This window comes from Salvelinus fontinalis, chromosome 17 (assembly GCF_029448725.1).
Source record: "Salvelinus fontinalis isolate EN_2023a chromosome 17, ASM2944872v1, whole genome shotgun sequence".
Taxonomy (NCBI): Eukaryota; Metazoa; Chordata; class Actinopteri; order Salmoniformes; family Salmonidae; genus Salvelinus; species Salvelinus fontinalis.
Genome location: NC_074681.1, coordinates 2,519,888 through 2,535,643, shown reverse-complemented (window position 1 = coordinate 2,535,643; position 15,756 = coordinate 2,519,888). Strand labels below are relative to the sequence as shown.

The 15,756-nt window shown below is 43.6% G+C and overlaps 1 protein-coding gene across 1 annotated transcript; it reads right to left on the bottom strand.

Annotated features, from left to right (window-relative positions):
* Positions 1–447: 447 nt before the first annotated feature.
* Positions 448–4,364, bottom strand: LOC129814517 (calcium and integrin-binding family member 3-like). Its single transcript, XM_055867704.1, has 3 exons — positions 4,310–4,364; positions 3,657–3,852; positions 448–2,647 (listed from the first exon to the last, which is right to left on the bottom strand). Exons 1-3 carry the CDS (start codon positions 4,362–4,364, stop codon positions 2,626–2,628), a joined length of 273 nt encoding a protein of 90 aa, XP_055723679.1. The 3' UTR covers positions 448–2,625.
* Positions 4,365–15,756: the final 11,392 nt, after the last annotated feature.

Below are 15,756 nucleotides of genomic sequence, written 5' to 3'. Positions count from 1 at the left end.
ACCCAGAAAGAACACAACACTGTCTCTTTCTCTGTGATGTCTTTCTAATGGAACCCAGAAAGAACACAACCCTGTCTCTTTCTCTGTGATGCCATTCTAATGGAATCCAGAAAGAACACAACCCTGTCTCTTTCTCTGTGATGTCATTCTAATGGAATCCAGAAAGAACACAACCCTGTTTCTTTCTCTGTGATGTCATTCTAATGGAACCCAGAAAGAAATAAACCTGTCATCAAAAGGTGCAAGTTATAGACAAAGACAAAACATATATTTTTCTTGATCAAATAACATGGAAAACAACCAATTTTTGTGCAGTATTAATTTACCATCCTTACAAACCACAATGTAAATCATTTTTACATACATTTTAGTCATTTAGCAGACACTCTTATCCAGAGCAACTTACAGTAGAGTGCATACATTTTTATTACATTTTACATACTGAGACAAGGATATCCCTACCGGCCAAACCCTCCTTAACCCGGACGACGCTATGCCAATTGTGCTTCGCCCCACGGACCTCCTGCAGCCGGCTGTGACAGAGCCTGGGCGCGAACCCAGCCCAGCCTGGGCGCGAACCCAGAGACTCTGCTGGCGCAGCTAGCACTGCGATGCAGTGCCCTAGACCACTGCGCCACCCGGGAGGTCACCCGGGAGGTAAATGTACATTATTGTATTGTACATGCAGTAGGCTAATCATCTAGGTTTGTACCTGCAGACTTTCTATCACCATGAAGAAAATCATGACCAATACAGTAATGTGATGTGATAATGTGGCTCAGTTAGTAGACCATGCATGGTGCTTGTGATGCTAGGGTTGTGCGTTCAATTCCCACAGGGGACCAGTATGAAAATGTATGCACTCACTACTGTAAGTTGCTCTGTTTAAGAGTGTCTACTAAAATAGAAAAGGACTGAATAGACCATTTCAGTTTACACAGAAATAAGTTGCATTTGCAAAGTATTTGAAGAAACTGGAAAACGTATATCAGGCAAGTACCTTTATATTCCACAACTATTATCAGATTAACTGTTTTGTAAAGATAATTATCAGACTGAAGTTACAAATGCTGGTAAACATTCAAATACATTTAGTTGAAAAAAATTCACAAAGGTAGTGCTCTGTGTCTTTACTAGTCCTGTATTAGTGGACAGATATAGGTCTCTTCAGTCCCGGCAGAAATTGCAGTACAGCCACTCCCTAACGACTTCCAGCGGCTACGGACAGGAGAGGTGAGCACAAAGGAGACTACTGTTACCTTTTTCTTTTGATAGCTTGACATCTTACAACAGTGTAGAAAAAGACAGGTGTGTGTAATTTAAGTCAAAACATTTTCTGTCAAAACTCCCTCTAAAATGTGTTATCCATCCCTCCTTTTTCTTCCTGTCAGTACGTGGCGAATCCTAACTTCCACTTGACACCAATGCATGACTAAGTGGAAATGTAGGTTTAGGAAAGGTCAGAGTTCACCCCTAAATGCATATCACGTGCATTCCTGTTTTAATGACCACATCTTTATTCCATTGTCGATTGTGAGGTACACCATGAGAAAGAAATTACATTTTAAGAAAATATAAAATGCTGTTTTTAATATATCACATTCAAAAGAGAGAAGAGATCTCCTTGAATTGTACTGTACTTAATACAATCATATTGAAATTGATCTACAGTTTTGTAGATATCTGCACTTTTCATTGAATAAAATATAATTATTTTAAAGAGCTGTGAGTCATAGTTGTTTTTCTTCAAAGGGGTCATCTGGAATTGGTACATACATTTTTGGACTTTAATCTTAATATATAGTATAATCTTAATATATAGTATAATCTATAATATATAGTTTAATCTATAATATATAGTCACTGATTCTTGAAGAATAAACCTATACATTCCTCGTGAGCTTAGTTCGACTGTCTTACCCCATCAGAACCCCAAATACAAGCTTGTTTTACAACAAAAAAAATGTAAACAATATAATTGTAAACAAACACGGTATAGCTTGAAACTCTCATTTTGATCTCATGGGATAGGTCAGTCCTCGCATCCATAGCTCCATCTATGAATTTGAGAGTGGTTACATTTCTCCAGCTCCATCCCTCAGCTGTTTACCAACAAATAGTTGGGGTGCATGACTGCTTTGTTGTTGTTTGAATCCCAGATTGCCTCTTTAAATGACATTGTATTAATGGATCCAGAATGATTAAGGACAATTGACTGTTAGCTGAACCCATGATTTTATAATGGAGTGTTAATTCATCCATGACACAGATGCCTCACCCTCCCTTGGCCCAGTGCCTCACCCTCCATTGGCCCTACATGGTTCAGTGAAATATGGGGGAAGATGTTTATTTTATAGCTCGGTGTAACTGAGCCTTCATAGAAGAGAATACAAATCAACTGTTGGCCGTCATAGCTAATGAGCCCTGTCCTGATAGCTACAATAGGTCTATAATAATAGACTATTCAGCTGTCAACAGGTCAGTGGGCTGTCTCCGGCCTACATCAAAGTAAAAAAACAACTAGCCTAAGCCTGCATAGTGCACACTTTAAAGGTCCCTATAACATCTTTGGTAGAGAACATGTTTGGATCCATGGTGATAGTGTCCATGGCATCTCTTAAGTCTTCATATCCTTATATGGAAGGTGCTGTGGAAGAAAAGTCAACATGTTAGAACTGGGAAACCTCCGACTTCAGTGCGTTCCAGACAACTCAGAACTGGGAAACCTCCGACTTCAGTGCGTTCAAGACAACTCAGAACTGGGAAACCTCCGACTTCAGTGTGTTCAAGACAACTCAGAACTGGGAAACATCCTACTTCAGTGCGTTCAAGACAACTCAGAACTGGGAAACCTCAGACTTCAGTGCGTTCAAGACAACTCAGAACTGGGAAACCTCCGACTTCAGTACGTTCAAGGCAACTCAGAACTGGGAAACCTCCGACTTCAGTGCGTTCAAGACAACTCAGAACTGTGAAACCTCCGACTTCACTGTGTTCCAGACAACTCAGAACTGGGAAACCTCCGACTTCAGTGCGTTCAAGACAATTCAGAACTGGGAAACCTCCGACTTCAGTGCGTTCAAGACAACTCAGAACTGGGAAACCTCCGACTTCAGTACGTTCAAGACAACTCAGAACTGGGAAACCTCCGACTTCAGTGCGTTCAAGACAATTCAGAACTGGGAAACCTCCGACTTCAGTGCGTTCAAGACAACTCAGAACTGGGAAACCTCCAACTTCAGTACGTTCAAGACAACTCAGAACTGGGAAACCTCCGACTTCAGTACGTTCAAGACAACTCAGAACTGGGAAACCTTCAACTTCAGTGCGTTCAAGACAACTCAGAACAGGGAAACCTCCGACTTCAGTGCGTTCAAGACAACACCCAACTGCGAAAAATTGTTTTGAACAGTCATCCAACTCAGAATTACAAGTAAAAAACTCTGACATCATCTTAGAGCTCTGACTTCTCTGACCTAAAGATCACTGATGTCATGATTTTCCCAGTCAGAGATCATGTTTTTTCTGAGTTCCCAGTTGTTTGGCTAAATGAAAGTTAAAGAACTGCCTAGAAAAAAAACGCTTGACCATTGGTTAGGTTACAACTACTGCAATTCAAGTTTAACGTTGAACTTTTCCCTTGTCAGGTCACAGACCTGAGGAAGTCTGGAGCACGGACGATCATGTGCTGGAAGTCCTCCAGTGAGAGACGTCCATCGTTGTCCAGGTCGGCCTCGTCGATCACCTTCTCACATACCATCCTGACCTCGTCCTCCGTTAGCTCATTCCGCGTCAGCTTGTTCAGCGTCTTCTCCAGGTCAGACTTACACAGGAAGTCATCATTGTTGAAGTCTGAGAGGATTGGAGGAGGAACAGAAACAGTAGTAGGATGTCATTATTCAAATGATCAGTAAAATATTAAAGTTCACCTTCCCTCTTTTAGTTTACAGCTTACTTTGGTCCCTGGTAGTAGTAGTGACCTAAAGGGAAAGAGGGATACCTAGTCAGTTGTACAACTGATATGTGTCTTCTGCATTTAACCCAACCCCTCTGAATCAGGTGTGGGGGGCTGCGTTAAATCAACATCCCATGTCTTCGGTGCCCGTGGAACAGTGGGTTAACTGCCTTGCTCAGGGGCAGAACAACAGATTTTTACCTTGTCAGCTCATGGATTCGATTCAGCAACCTTTCGGTTACTGACCCAACGCTCTAAACACTAGGCTCGGGTGCTTTTCGGGAAGCATAGACTTCCTTTTTTGTCCTGTAACTAAACAATTCAAAACAGAGCCTTCCTTTGCATTTTATTGACCCATGACCGTGGTCGTGTCACTGCGTAGCCGCCTGCATGAAACATCATCTGTCATCGCCAGTTAATTAGGGGGACTCTAGCAACACAGACCGTGCAAAGCCTTTTTTGTACAGGCCTGCCCTGTCCATACAGCCTGTTTGGGCCCCTCTATAATGCCCTTATCAATCATTCACAGAGATGGGGCAAAAGGAGAGGCTTATAAGTCTGGCTTCACATCTGACTGGCTGACTTACTGCAAAACTTTAATCGAATCAGATGGCTTATTTATCACAAAACTATTTGATGTTGCCAATTATTGAAATGATTACTTCATTGGCGAACTTCACAGGAAATGTCAACAACGAACAGTGAGCCTTTATGAGGCTTATTAACACTTTATGATGTTATTATCATATGTATCAAATATAATCAGAGCCGGAGATATTCGCCGTGTATACCGAACTTTTATACCGCTTTTCAGAAGACAATGTCGAGGTCCCTCGCGCGCCGTCGAAGACAAAGAAAATACCGGACCTGTCACTCCAAAAGCTCTTGTTCGGCCTCAGATCAAGCTAGACACCCCATTCCACCTTCCACTGCCTGTTGACATCTAGTGGAAAGCGTATGAAGTGCATGCATATCGATAAATAAAAGCCAGTTGAATAGGCAGGCCCTGAAACAGAGCCTTGTTTTCAGATTTTTCGCTTCCTGTATGGAAGTTTGCTGCCAAATGAGTTCTGTTTTACTCACAGATATAATTCAAACAGTTTTAGAAACTTTAGAGTGTTTTCTATCCAATAGTAATAATACTATGCATATTGTATGATCTAGAACAGAGTACGAGGCCGTTTAATTTGGGCACGATTTTTTCCAAAGTGAAAACAGCGCCCCCCGTATTGACAAGAAATTAACCTTTTCTCAATAAGGTGTGCTGTTTGCACTTTGTAAAAATTTAGTTCCCAAATTAACCTGCCTCGTACTCAATTCTTGCTCGTACAATATGCATGTTATTATTACTATTGGATAGAAAACACTCTCTAGTTTCTAAAACCGTTTGAATTATATCTGTGAGTAAAACAGAACTCGAGTTGGAGCAATTTTCCTATGAGGATGTGAGAATGCTGAAATCTGCAGGTTGTTCTGAGGTCGGTTTATTAATTTGCCTGTCTTCTATTGGTTGAGATGCACTGCATACGCCTTCCCCTGGATGTCAGCGAATAGTGAGAATTGAAATGGAGTTGCTAGGCAGATCTGAGGCTGTCACGTTCCTGACCTATTTATGTTAGTTTTGTGTGTTAGTTGGTCAGGACGTGAGGTTGGGTGGGCATTCTATGTTATCTGTTTCTATGTTGGTTTTGGTTTGCCTGGTATGGCTCTTGATTAGAGGCAGGTGGTTTGCGTTTTCCTCTAATCAAGAGTCATATTTAGGTAGGGCATTCTCACTGTTTGTTTGTGGGTGATTGTCTCCTGTGTCAGTATGTTTGTTCGTACCACACTGGACTGTAGCGTTTGTTTGTTTCGTTTTCGTTTCGATGTCGTCTGTTTCCTGTACGTAAGTTTATGTTTAGTTATATAAGTTTATGTTCAGGTTTCGTCAACGTCGTTTTGTTATTTTGTAGTTTGGAAAGTGTTTGTTTCGTTTCGTGTTTGCCATCATCGTTGTTATAATAAAGATGGCTTATTTCCCACAAGCTGCGTTTTGGTCAGAAGATCCTTCTCTCCTCACCTCGTCCGAGGATGAGGAGAGCGTCACCCGTTACAGAGGCCTTATAAATGGGCTGGCAACGTGGTGTTCTCCCTTTCTTCTCTTCGCCATGACGCAAAAAGGACCTCAGGATGTCGTTCTAGAAAGCTCCCGTTATAGCCCTTAGATATATCCGGCTCTGTTTTTATTCGATATAGGTGTTAAAGACATCATAATGTTGTTATTTTAAACCGAGTTATATCAGTTTATATCAGTATATTGCGATTTTCGGGTATTTATTTGTGCTGTGTTCTAGGGACTTGGGCACGTCTGGCCCACATGGCTAATGTTTACTGCTAATTCCAACGTTGAAGGCGACAATCTACAACCGAGCAACGATTCTTTTGGAAAAAGGACAACTTGCCCAAGATTCTGATGGGAGCTCATCAAAAAGTAAGAACTATTTATGATGTTAATTCGTTGTTCTGTTGAAAAATGTTAAACTCATATTCCGCCATTAATTTCGGTGCGGTCTCGCTTTAACGCACGCTGTATGTCGTAGTAACGTTAATTAAAAAAATCTAACACAGCGATTGCATTAAGAACTAATGTATCTTTCATTTGCTGTCCAACCTGTATTTTTTAGTCAAGTTTATGATTAGTTAATGATTAGATTAGATGCCTCTCCCAAGATTTCTCCCGACATATTGTTGGCAGCTTGGCTACTTTTCTCATTGTATAACCACGATTTGTGCCGCTAAATATGCACATTTTCGAACAAACTCTATATGTATTGTGTAATATGATGTTATAGGACTGTCATCTGAAGAAGTTTGAGAAGGTTAGTGAAAAAATTAATATATTTTGCTGGTTTATTCGTTATCGCTATTGTTGGCCTGAATCAATGCTGTTGTGTGGTTGGCTATTGTAGTAAGCTAATATAATGCTATATTGTGTTTTCGCTGTAAAACACTTAAAAAATCTGAAATATTGGCTGGATTCACAAGATCTTTGTCTTTCATTTGCTGTACGCTGTGTTTTTTTCAGAAATGTTTTATGATGAGTATTTAGGTAATACACAATGGTCTCTGTAGTTATTCTAGTTGCTTTGGTGAGAGTTGTGATGGTGTCTGCAATGGTAAACTATGATTTATACCTGAAATATGCACATTTTTCTAACAAAACATATGCTATACAATAAATATGTTATCAGACTGTCATCAGACTGTCTTCATCAGACTGTCTGATGTAGTTGTTTCTTGGTTAGTGGCTATTTATATCTTTATTTGGTCGAAATTGTGATAGCTACCTATGCAGGAAAAAAATGGTGGGAAAAAAAGTTGTGTCTTTTTACTGATGGGGGTGCTCCCGGATCCGGGATTGTGATGAAGTAGACGTTAATGCCAGTGGCAGGTCATTAGTAAAATAGAAAAGAGTAGAGGACCTAAAGAGCTGCCCTGCGGTACACCACACTTTACATGTTTGACATTAGAGAAGCAACCATTTAAAGAAAACCCCTTTGAGTTCTATTAGATAGATAGTTCTGAATCCACGATATGGCAGAAGCTGAAAAGCCAAAACACATATGTTTTTTCAACAACAGGTTATGGTCAATAATATCAAAGGCTGCACTGAAATCTAACAGTACAGCTCTCACAATCTTTTTATGATCAATTTATCAATCAATTTACCAATCATCAGTCATTTGTGTCAGTGCAGTACATGTTCAGTGCCCTTCTCTATAAGCATGCTTAAATAAAGCATGTGTGTCCATATATGCTGATGATTCAACCATATACGCATCAGCAACCACAGCTAATGAAATCACTGAAAACCTGAACAAAGAGTTGCAGTCTGTTTTTGGAATGGGTGACCAGTAATAAACTGGTCCTGAACATCTAAAACTAAGAGCATTGTATTTGGTACAAATCATTCCCTAAGTTCTAGATCTCAGCTGAATCTGGTAATGAATGGTGTGGCTGTTGAACAAGTTGAGCTGATTAAATGACTTGGCGTTACCTTAGATTGTAAACTGTCATGGTCAAAACATATACAGTCGTGGCCAAAAGTTTTGAGAATGACACAAATATAAATGTTCACAAAGTCTGCTGCCTCAGTTTGTATGATGGCAACTTGCATATACTCCAGAATGTTATGAAGAATGATCAGATGAATTGCAATGAATTGCAATGTCCCTCTTTGCCATGCAAATGAACTGAATCGCCAAAAAATATTTCCACTGCATTTCAGCCCTGCCACAAAAGGACCAGCTGACATCATGTCAGTGATTCTCTGGTTAACACAGGTGTGTGTGGACGAGGACAAGGCTGGAGATCACTCTGTCATGCCGATTGAGTTTGAATAACAGACTGGAAGCTTCAAAAGGAGGGTAGTGCTTGGAATCATTGTTCTTCCTCTGTCAACCATGGTTACCTGCAAGGAAAAATGTGCCGTCATCATTGCTTTGCACAAAAAGGGCTTCAGAGGCAAGGATATTGCTGCCAGTAAGTTTGTACCTAATTCAACCATTTATCGGATCATCAAGAACTTCAAGGAGAGCGGTTCAACTGTTGTGAAGAAGGCTTCAGGGCGCCCAAGAAAGTCCAGCAAGCGCCAAGACCGTCTCCTAAAGTTGATTGAGACGTCACTTCCTGTTGAATCTGCAGACGTGTTGCTGTGCGTTTTGTTGCTGTGCGATTTGCTGCGAACTTTACTTTACTTTGCTAGCTGACAACTTTACGTTTTTTGTTTTGTTTCTGTTTTTAATTACCGTTTATATTTTTAGTTTTTCCATCGCAACTTTTTTCCCTCATTCAACCTTTTCACTCCGGACGCTTTATCTGGACATGGTTCGTCAACACCTTCAACAGCCGAAGCTAAGTAGTAACATTAACATGATGTCTTCTAATTGCAGTCGCTGTACTCATAATATACAGGAGAACGATCGCCTTACGGCGAAAATAGCTGTGCTGCAAGCCCAGCTTCAGACGCAATCGTTAGGCAAGGGTATTTTCAGTGTAGGAAAGGAAGAAACAGCGTCTGTGCCACCAGTAAGTACAGATAGTAACGTTAGTATAAATCCCCCCGCACAGTCCCCGCAGCCGGACAACTTTCTCATGGCTTCTGGAGGGAAATGCTGTTGGAATGCTCAACCGGTGTCGCTCATTCAGCCGACAGAAACTTTCAACCGGTTTTCCCCATTATGTAGCGAGTCGGAGTCTGAGTCTGAGTCTTCTCTTGTCTCTACTCCTCCCGTTACGGGGTCTGAGACGCCGAAGGCTCCCACCGTTAGCTCTGACAAATTGAAAACCCTAGTCATTGGCGACTCCATTACCCGCAGTATTAGACTTAAAACGAATCACCCAGCGATCATACACTGTTTACCAGGGGGCAGGGCTACCGACGTTAAGGCTAATCTTAAGATGGTGCTGGCTAAAGCTAAATCTGGCGAGTGTAGAGAGTATAGAGATATTGTTATCCACGTCGGCACCAACGATGTTAGGATGAAACAGTCAGAGGTCACCAAGTGCAACATAGCTTCAGCGTGTAAATCAGCTAGAAAGATGTGTCGGCATCGAGTAATTGTCTCTGGCCCCCTCCCAGTTAGGGGGAGTGACGAGCTCTACAGCAGAGTCTCAGCACTCAATCGCTGGTTGAAAACTGTTTTCTGCCCCTCCCAAAAGATAGAATTTGTAGATAATTGGCCCTCTTTCTGGGACTCACCCACAAACAGGACCAAGCCTGACCTGCTAAGGAGTGACGGACTCCATCCTACCTGGAGGGGTGCTCTCATCTTATCTACCAACATAGATAGGGCTCTAACTCCTTTAGCCCCACAATGAAATAGGGTGCAGGCCAGGCAGCAGGCTGTTAGCCAACCTGCCAGCTTAGTGGAGTCTGCCAATAGCACAGTCAGTGTAGTCAGCTCAGCCATACCCATTGAGACTGTGTCTGTGCCTCGACCTAGGTTGGGCAAAACTAAACATGGCGGTGTTCGCCTTAGCAATCTTATTAGGATAAAGACCTCCTCCATTCCTGCCATTATTGAAAGAGATCGTGATACCTCACATCTCAAAATAGGGTTACTTAATGTTAGATCCCTCACTTCAAAGGCAGTCATAGTCAATGAACTAATCACTGATCATAATCTTGATGTGATTGGCCTGACTGAAACATGGCTTAAGCCTGATGAATTTACTGTGTTAAATGAGGCCTCACCTCCTGGTTACACTAGTGACCATATCCCCCGTGCATCCCGCAAAGGCGGAGGTGTTGCTAACATCTACAATAGCAAATTTCAATTTACAAAAAAAAAAATGGCGTTTTCGTCTTTTGAGCTTCTAGTCATGAAATCTATGCAGCCTACTCAATCACTTTTTATAGCTACTGTTTACAGGCCTCCTGGGCCATATACAGCGTTCCTCTCTGAGTTTCCTGAATTCCTATCAGACCTTGTAGTCATAGCAGATCATATTCTAATTTTTGGTGATTTTAATATTCACATGGAGAAGTCCACAGACCCACTCCAAAAGTCTTTCGGAGCCATCATCGACTCAGTGGGTTTTGTCCAACATGTCTCTGGACCTACTCACTGCCACAGTCATACTCTGGACCTAGTTTTGTCCCATGGAATAAATGTTGTAGATCTTAATGTTTTTCCACATAATCCTGGACTATCGGACCACCATTTTATTACGTTTGCAATCGCAACAAATAATCTGCTCAGACCCCAACCAAGGAGCATCAAAAGTCGTGCTATAAATTCTCAGACAACACAAAAATTCCTTGATGCCCTTCCAGACTCCTTCTGCCTACCCAAGGACGTCAGAGGACAAAAATCAGTTAACCACTTAACTGAGGAACTCAATTTAACCTTGCGCAATACCCTAGATGCAGTTGCACCCCTAAAAACGAAAAACATTTGTCATAAGAAACTAGCTCCCTGGTATACAGAAAATACCCGAGCTTTGAAGCAAGCTTCCAGGAAATTGGAACGGAAATGGCGCCACACAAAACTGGAAGTCTTCCGACTAGCTTGGAAAGACAGTACCGTGCAGTACCGAAGAGCCCTCACTGCTGCTCGATCATCCTACTTTTCCAACTTAATCGAGGAAAATAAGAACAATCCAAAATTTCTTTTTGATACTGTTGCAAAGCTAACTAAAAAGCAGCATTCCCCAAGAGAGGATGGCTTTCACTTCAGCAGTAATAAATTCATGAACTTCTTTGAGGAAAAGATCATGACCATTAGAAAGCAAATTACGGACTCCTCTTTGAATCTGCGTATTCCTCCAGGGCTTAGCTGTCCTGGATCTGCACAGCTCTGCGAGGGCCTGGGATCGGGAGAGACACTTAAGTGTTTTAGTACTATATCTCTTGACACAATGATGAAAATAATCATGGCCTCTAAACCTTCAAGCTGCATACTGGATCCTATTCCTACTAAACTGCTGAAGGAGCTGCTTCCTGTGCTTGGCCCTCCTATGTTGAACATAATAAACAGCTCTCTATCCACCGGATGTGTACCAAACTCACTAAAAGTGGCAGTGATAAAGCCTCTCTTGAAAAAGCCAAACCTTGACCCGGAAAATATAAAAAACTATCGGCCTATATCGAATCTTCCATTCCTCTCAAAAATTTTAGAAAAAGCTGTTGCGCAGCAACTCACTGCCTTTCTGAAGACAAACAATGTATACGAAATGCTTCAGTCTGGTTTTAGACCCCATCATAGCACTGAGACTGCACTTGTGAAGGTGGTAAATGACCTTTTAATGGCGTCAGACCGAGGCTCTGCATCTGTCCTCGTGCTACTAGACCTTAGTGCTGCCTTTGACACCATCGATCACCACATTCTTTTGGAGAGACTGGAAACCCAAATTGGTCTACACGGACAAGTTCTGGCCTGGTTTAGATCTTACCTGTCGGAAAGATATCAGTTTGTCTCTGTGAATGGTCTGTCCTCTGACAAATCAACTGTACATTTCGGTGTTCCTCAAGGTTCCGTTTTAGGACCACTATTGTTTTCACTATATATTTTACCTCTTGGGGATGTTATTCGAAAACATAATGTTAACTTTCACTGCTATGCGGATGACACACAGCTGTACATTTCAATGAAACATGGTGAAGCCCCAAAATTGCCCTCGCTAGAAGCCTGTGTTTCAGACATAAGGAAGTGGATGGCTGAAAACTTTCTACTTTTAAACTCGGACAAAACAGAGATGCTTGTTCTAGGTCCCAAGAAACAAAGAGATCTTCTGTTAAATCTGACAATTCATCTTGATGGTTGTAAAGTCGTCTCAAATAAAACTGTGAAGGACCTCGGTGTTACTCTTGACCCTGATCTCTCTTTTGACGAACATATCAAGACTGTTTCAAGGACAGCTTTTTTCCATCTACGTAACATTGCAAAAATCAGAAATTTTCTGTCCAAAAATGATGCAGAAAAATTAATCCATGCATTTGTTACTTCTAGGTTAGACTACTGCAATGCTCTACTTTCCGGCTACCCGGATAAAGCACTAAATAAACTTCAGTTAGTGCTAAATACGGCTGCTAGAATCCTGACTAGAACCAAGAAATTTGATCATATTACTCCAGTGCTAGCTTCCCTACACTGGCTTCCCGTTAAGGCAAGGGCTGATTTCAAGGTTTTACTGTTAACCTTTAAAGCGTTACATGGGCTTGCTCCTACCTATCTTTCCGAGTTGGTCCTGCCGTACATACCTACACGTACGCTACGGTCACAAGACGCAGGCCTCCTAATTGTCCCTAAAATTTCTAAGCAAACAGCTGGAGGCAGGGCTTTCTCCTATAGATCTCCATTTTTATGGAACAGTCTGCCTACCCATGTGAGAGACGCAGACTCAGTCTCAACCTTTAAGTCTTTACTGAAGACTTATCTCTTCAGTAGGTCATATGATTGAGTGTAGTCTGGCCCAGGAGTGTGAAGGTGAACGGAAAGGCTCTGGAGCAACGAACCGCCCTTGCTGTCTCTCCAGGGCCGGTTTCCCCTCTCTCCACTGGGATTCTCTGCCTCTAACCCTGTTACTGGGGCTGAGTCACTGGCTTGCTGGTGCTCTTTCATGCCGTCCCTAGGAGGGGTGCGTCACTTGAGTGGGTTGAGTTACTGACGTGAACTTCCTGTCTGGGTTGGCGCCCCCCCTTGGTTGTGCTGTGGTGGAGACCTTTGCGGGCTATACTCGGCCTTGTCTCAGGATTGTAAGTTGGTGGTTGAGGATATCCCTCTAGTGGTGTGGGGGCTGTGCTTTGGCAGAGTGGGTGGGGTTATATCCTTCCTGTTTGGCCCTGTCCGGGGGTTTCTTCGGATGGGGCCACAGTGTCTCCTGACCGCTCCTGTCTCAGCCTCCAGTATTTATGCTGCAGTAGTTTATGTGTCGGGGGGCTAGGGTCAGTTGGTTATACCTGGAATACTTCTCCTGTCTTATCCAGTGTCCTGTGTGAATTTAGAGACTTTCCTCACTTTTTTTGAATACCCAGCAGAAATCAAATCAGAGAAAGGAAGAATCAATTTTAAACACAGAATTCTGAGGGAGAACCCAGAAACTTTGTTTGCCGACTGCTCACAAAACAGGACTGTTACAAACCTGTTATTTTACACAGACCACACCACTGCCTGGCATGCAGCTGTAACCAGGCATTTCAGCTATACCACGAAGAAAGGCATCTGCAAGGGAAGGCAAATCCACATTTTTGAGGACAGCGATAAGGACAAGGAAAACAGGTTTCTGACGGTAAATATGTATCAGAACGGCACTGTCATGGTCCAGGGCAGTGAGGCTGCACTCAGCTCTGTTGTGCAGGACTTCCCCACCCTAACGAAGACAGCGGAAAGCAACAAAGAAAAGGACAGCACCCCGACCTCTCCCCTCACCTCAGGCACCCCAACAGCAGGACCATCCTCCCCCCTGCCTGCCTACAACCACCAGAGCCAAGACCACACTACCATCAGCCTGTTGAGAGACAGGCTGGCTGTGATAGAGGTATGGGTTACTGAGCTGAAGGAGCAGCCCCTCAGCTACACCACCACCAGCCCAGACACAGAGCTTCTACAGGACCAGATCAACCAGTGCAGGACCCAGCTGAAGAACTCTGTCCAGGAGCTGAGAGAGAGCCTTACCACAGCGCTTGAGGAGGTAAAGGCCACCATGAGGAGAGAGCTGGTGCAGGTAAAGGAGGAGATGGCAAAGGAGTTGTCTGGCATCAAGAGGGTGCTGCAGCACAGAGAGCAGACTGTAGAGACTCCTGGAGAGAAGCTGCAGCCCCCCACCACCCCTAACAACCCCACCACCCCTAACACCCCCACTGACCCACCTTTACCCACAACCCCCCCCCATACCGACAACACTTTACCCACACCCCCAGTCAACAAGAAGGCTCACATGGAAACACCTACTACAGAGAGAAGCTCTCTGGCCCCCCCTGACACACCCCCACACGCCCCTCCATGTACACAGGCCCTGTGTACTCCAGCCCCAGACCGTAAACCCACTAATCTGGTAAAACCCGCTGAGGTGGCCATCCTCATTGACTCAAATGGGAAATTCCTCCAAGAAGATAAACTCTTCCCACAACACAAGGTGCGCAAAATATGGTGCCCAAAAACACAGGATGCACTCCACATCCTGTCCCAGCCTGACTTTGGCACACCAGGCAACATTATTATTCACACCGGCACCAACAACCTGCGAGAGGAGCAGGAGAGAGTAGGCAGCCTGGTCAACAGAATAGCAGAGAGGGCCTCTGAGCGGTTCCCCAACTCCCACATCACCATCTCCACTCTGCTGCCCCGCAAAGACTTTCATCCCCATACCATTCAGAAAGTCAACGCTGACATCACCAGAGGGTGTGGCCTACTCCCAAACGTACACGTTGCTCACCACCCAACAATCACCCCAGAGCATCTGCACGACCACTCCCATCTGAGGAAACAGACATTAGGGATGTTTACCAAGTCTCTAAAGGACGTGGCACTTGGTAGACAAACACCCCATGCCGTATTGGACAGAGGACCACCCAGAGACCCCTACCAGACCACTGCACCACCAAGGAGCCCCAGGCCCCTTCAACGCCACACCAGACCCAGCGCACCCCACAGGCCCCACCCACCACCAGACCATCACCACTTCCATCGGCTTAGCCAGACCGGACCGGGCCCAGCCTACTGCCCCGCATCAGACCACCATCCCTACCAGACCAGAGAGGAAGCCCCACGGCCCAGACCTGGTCCCCCTCCACTCCACAGGGCCCAACAGCAGGACCAGCGCAGCTACGCAGAGGTCGTCAGAGGACAGGAGAACCTTGTAGGATTAAGTGAGATTAAACAGCTCCTCCAATACATCTGCACTAAACTGCACTAAACACACACACACGGACGCATGCACACACACACACACACACACACACACACACACACACACACACACACACACACACACACACACACACACACACACACACACACACACACACACACACACACACACACACACACACACACCTATTGTACTCAAATGTACTTGTTCAATGAATAGGAATGTTTATATATATAACAGAAAGAATGTTAGCTGTTATCCTGTTTATCTCGCTCTTAACAACTTAATAGTTAGTAGTCACAGTATTTCTGACTGCTATTCTTTCTTTTGTAACATGAAATCGCTATCAGTTAGCATGTGGAACATTCAGGGCCTAAACTCATCAACCTTTGGACTGAAGAGTTTAGCACTGGAGTTCAACAAAAACCTTAAAGATGTTGATGTCATCA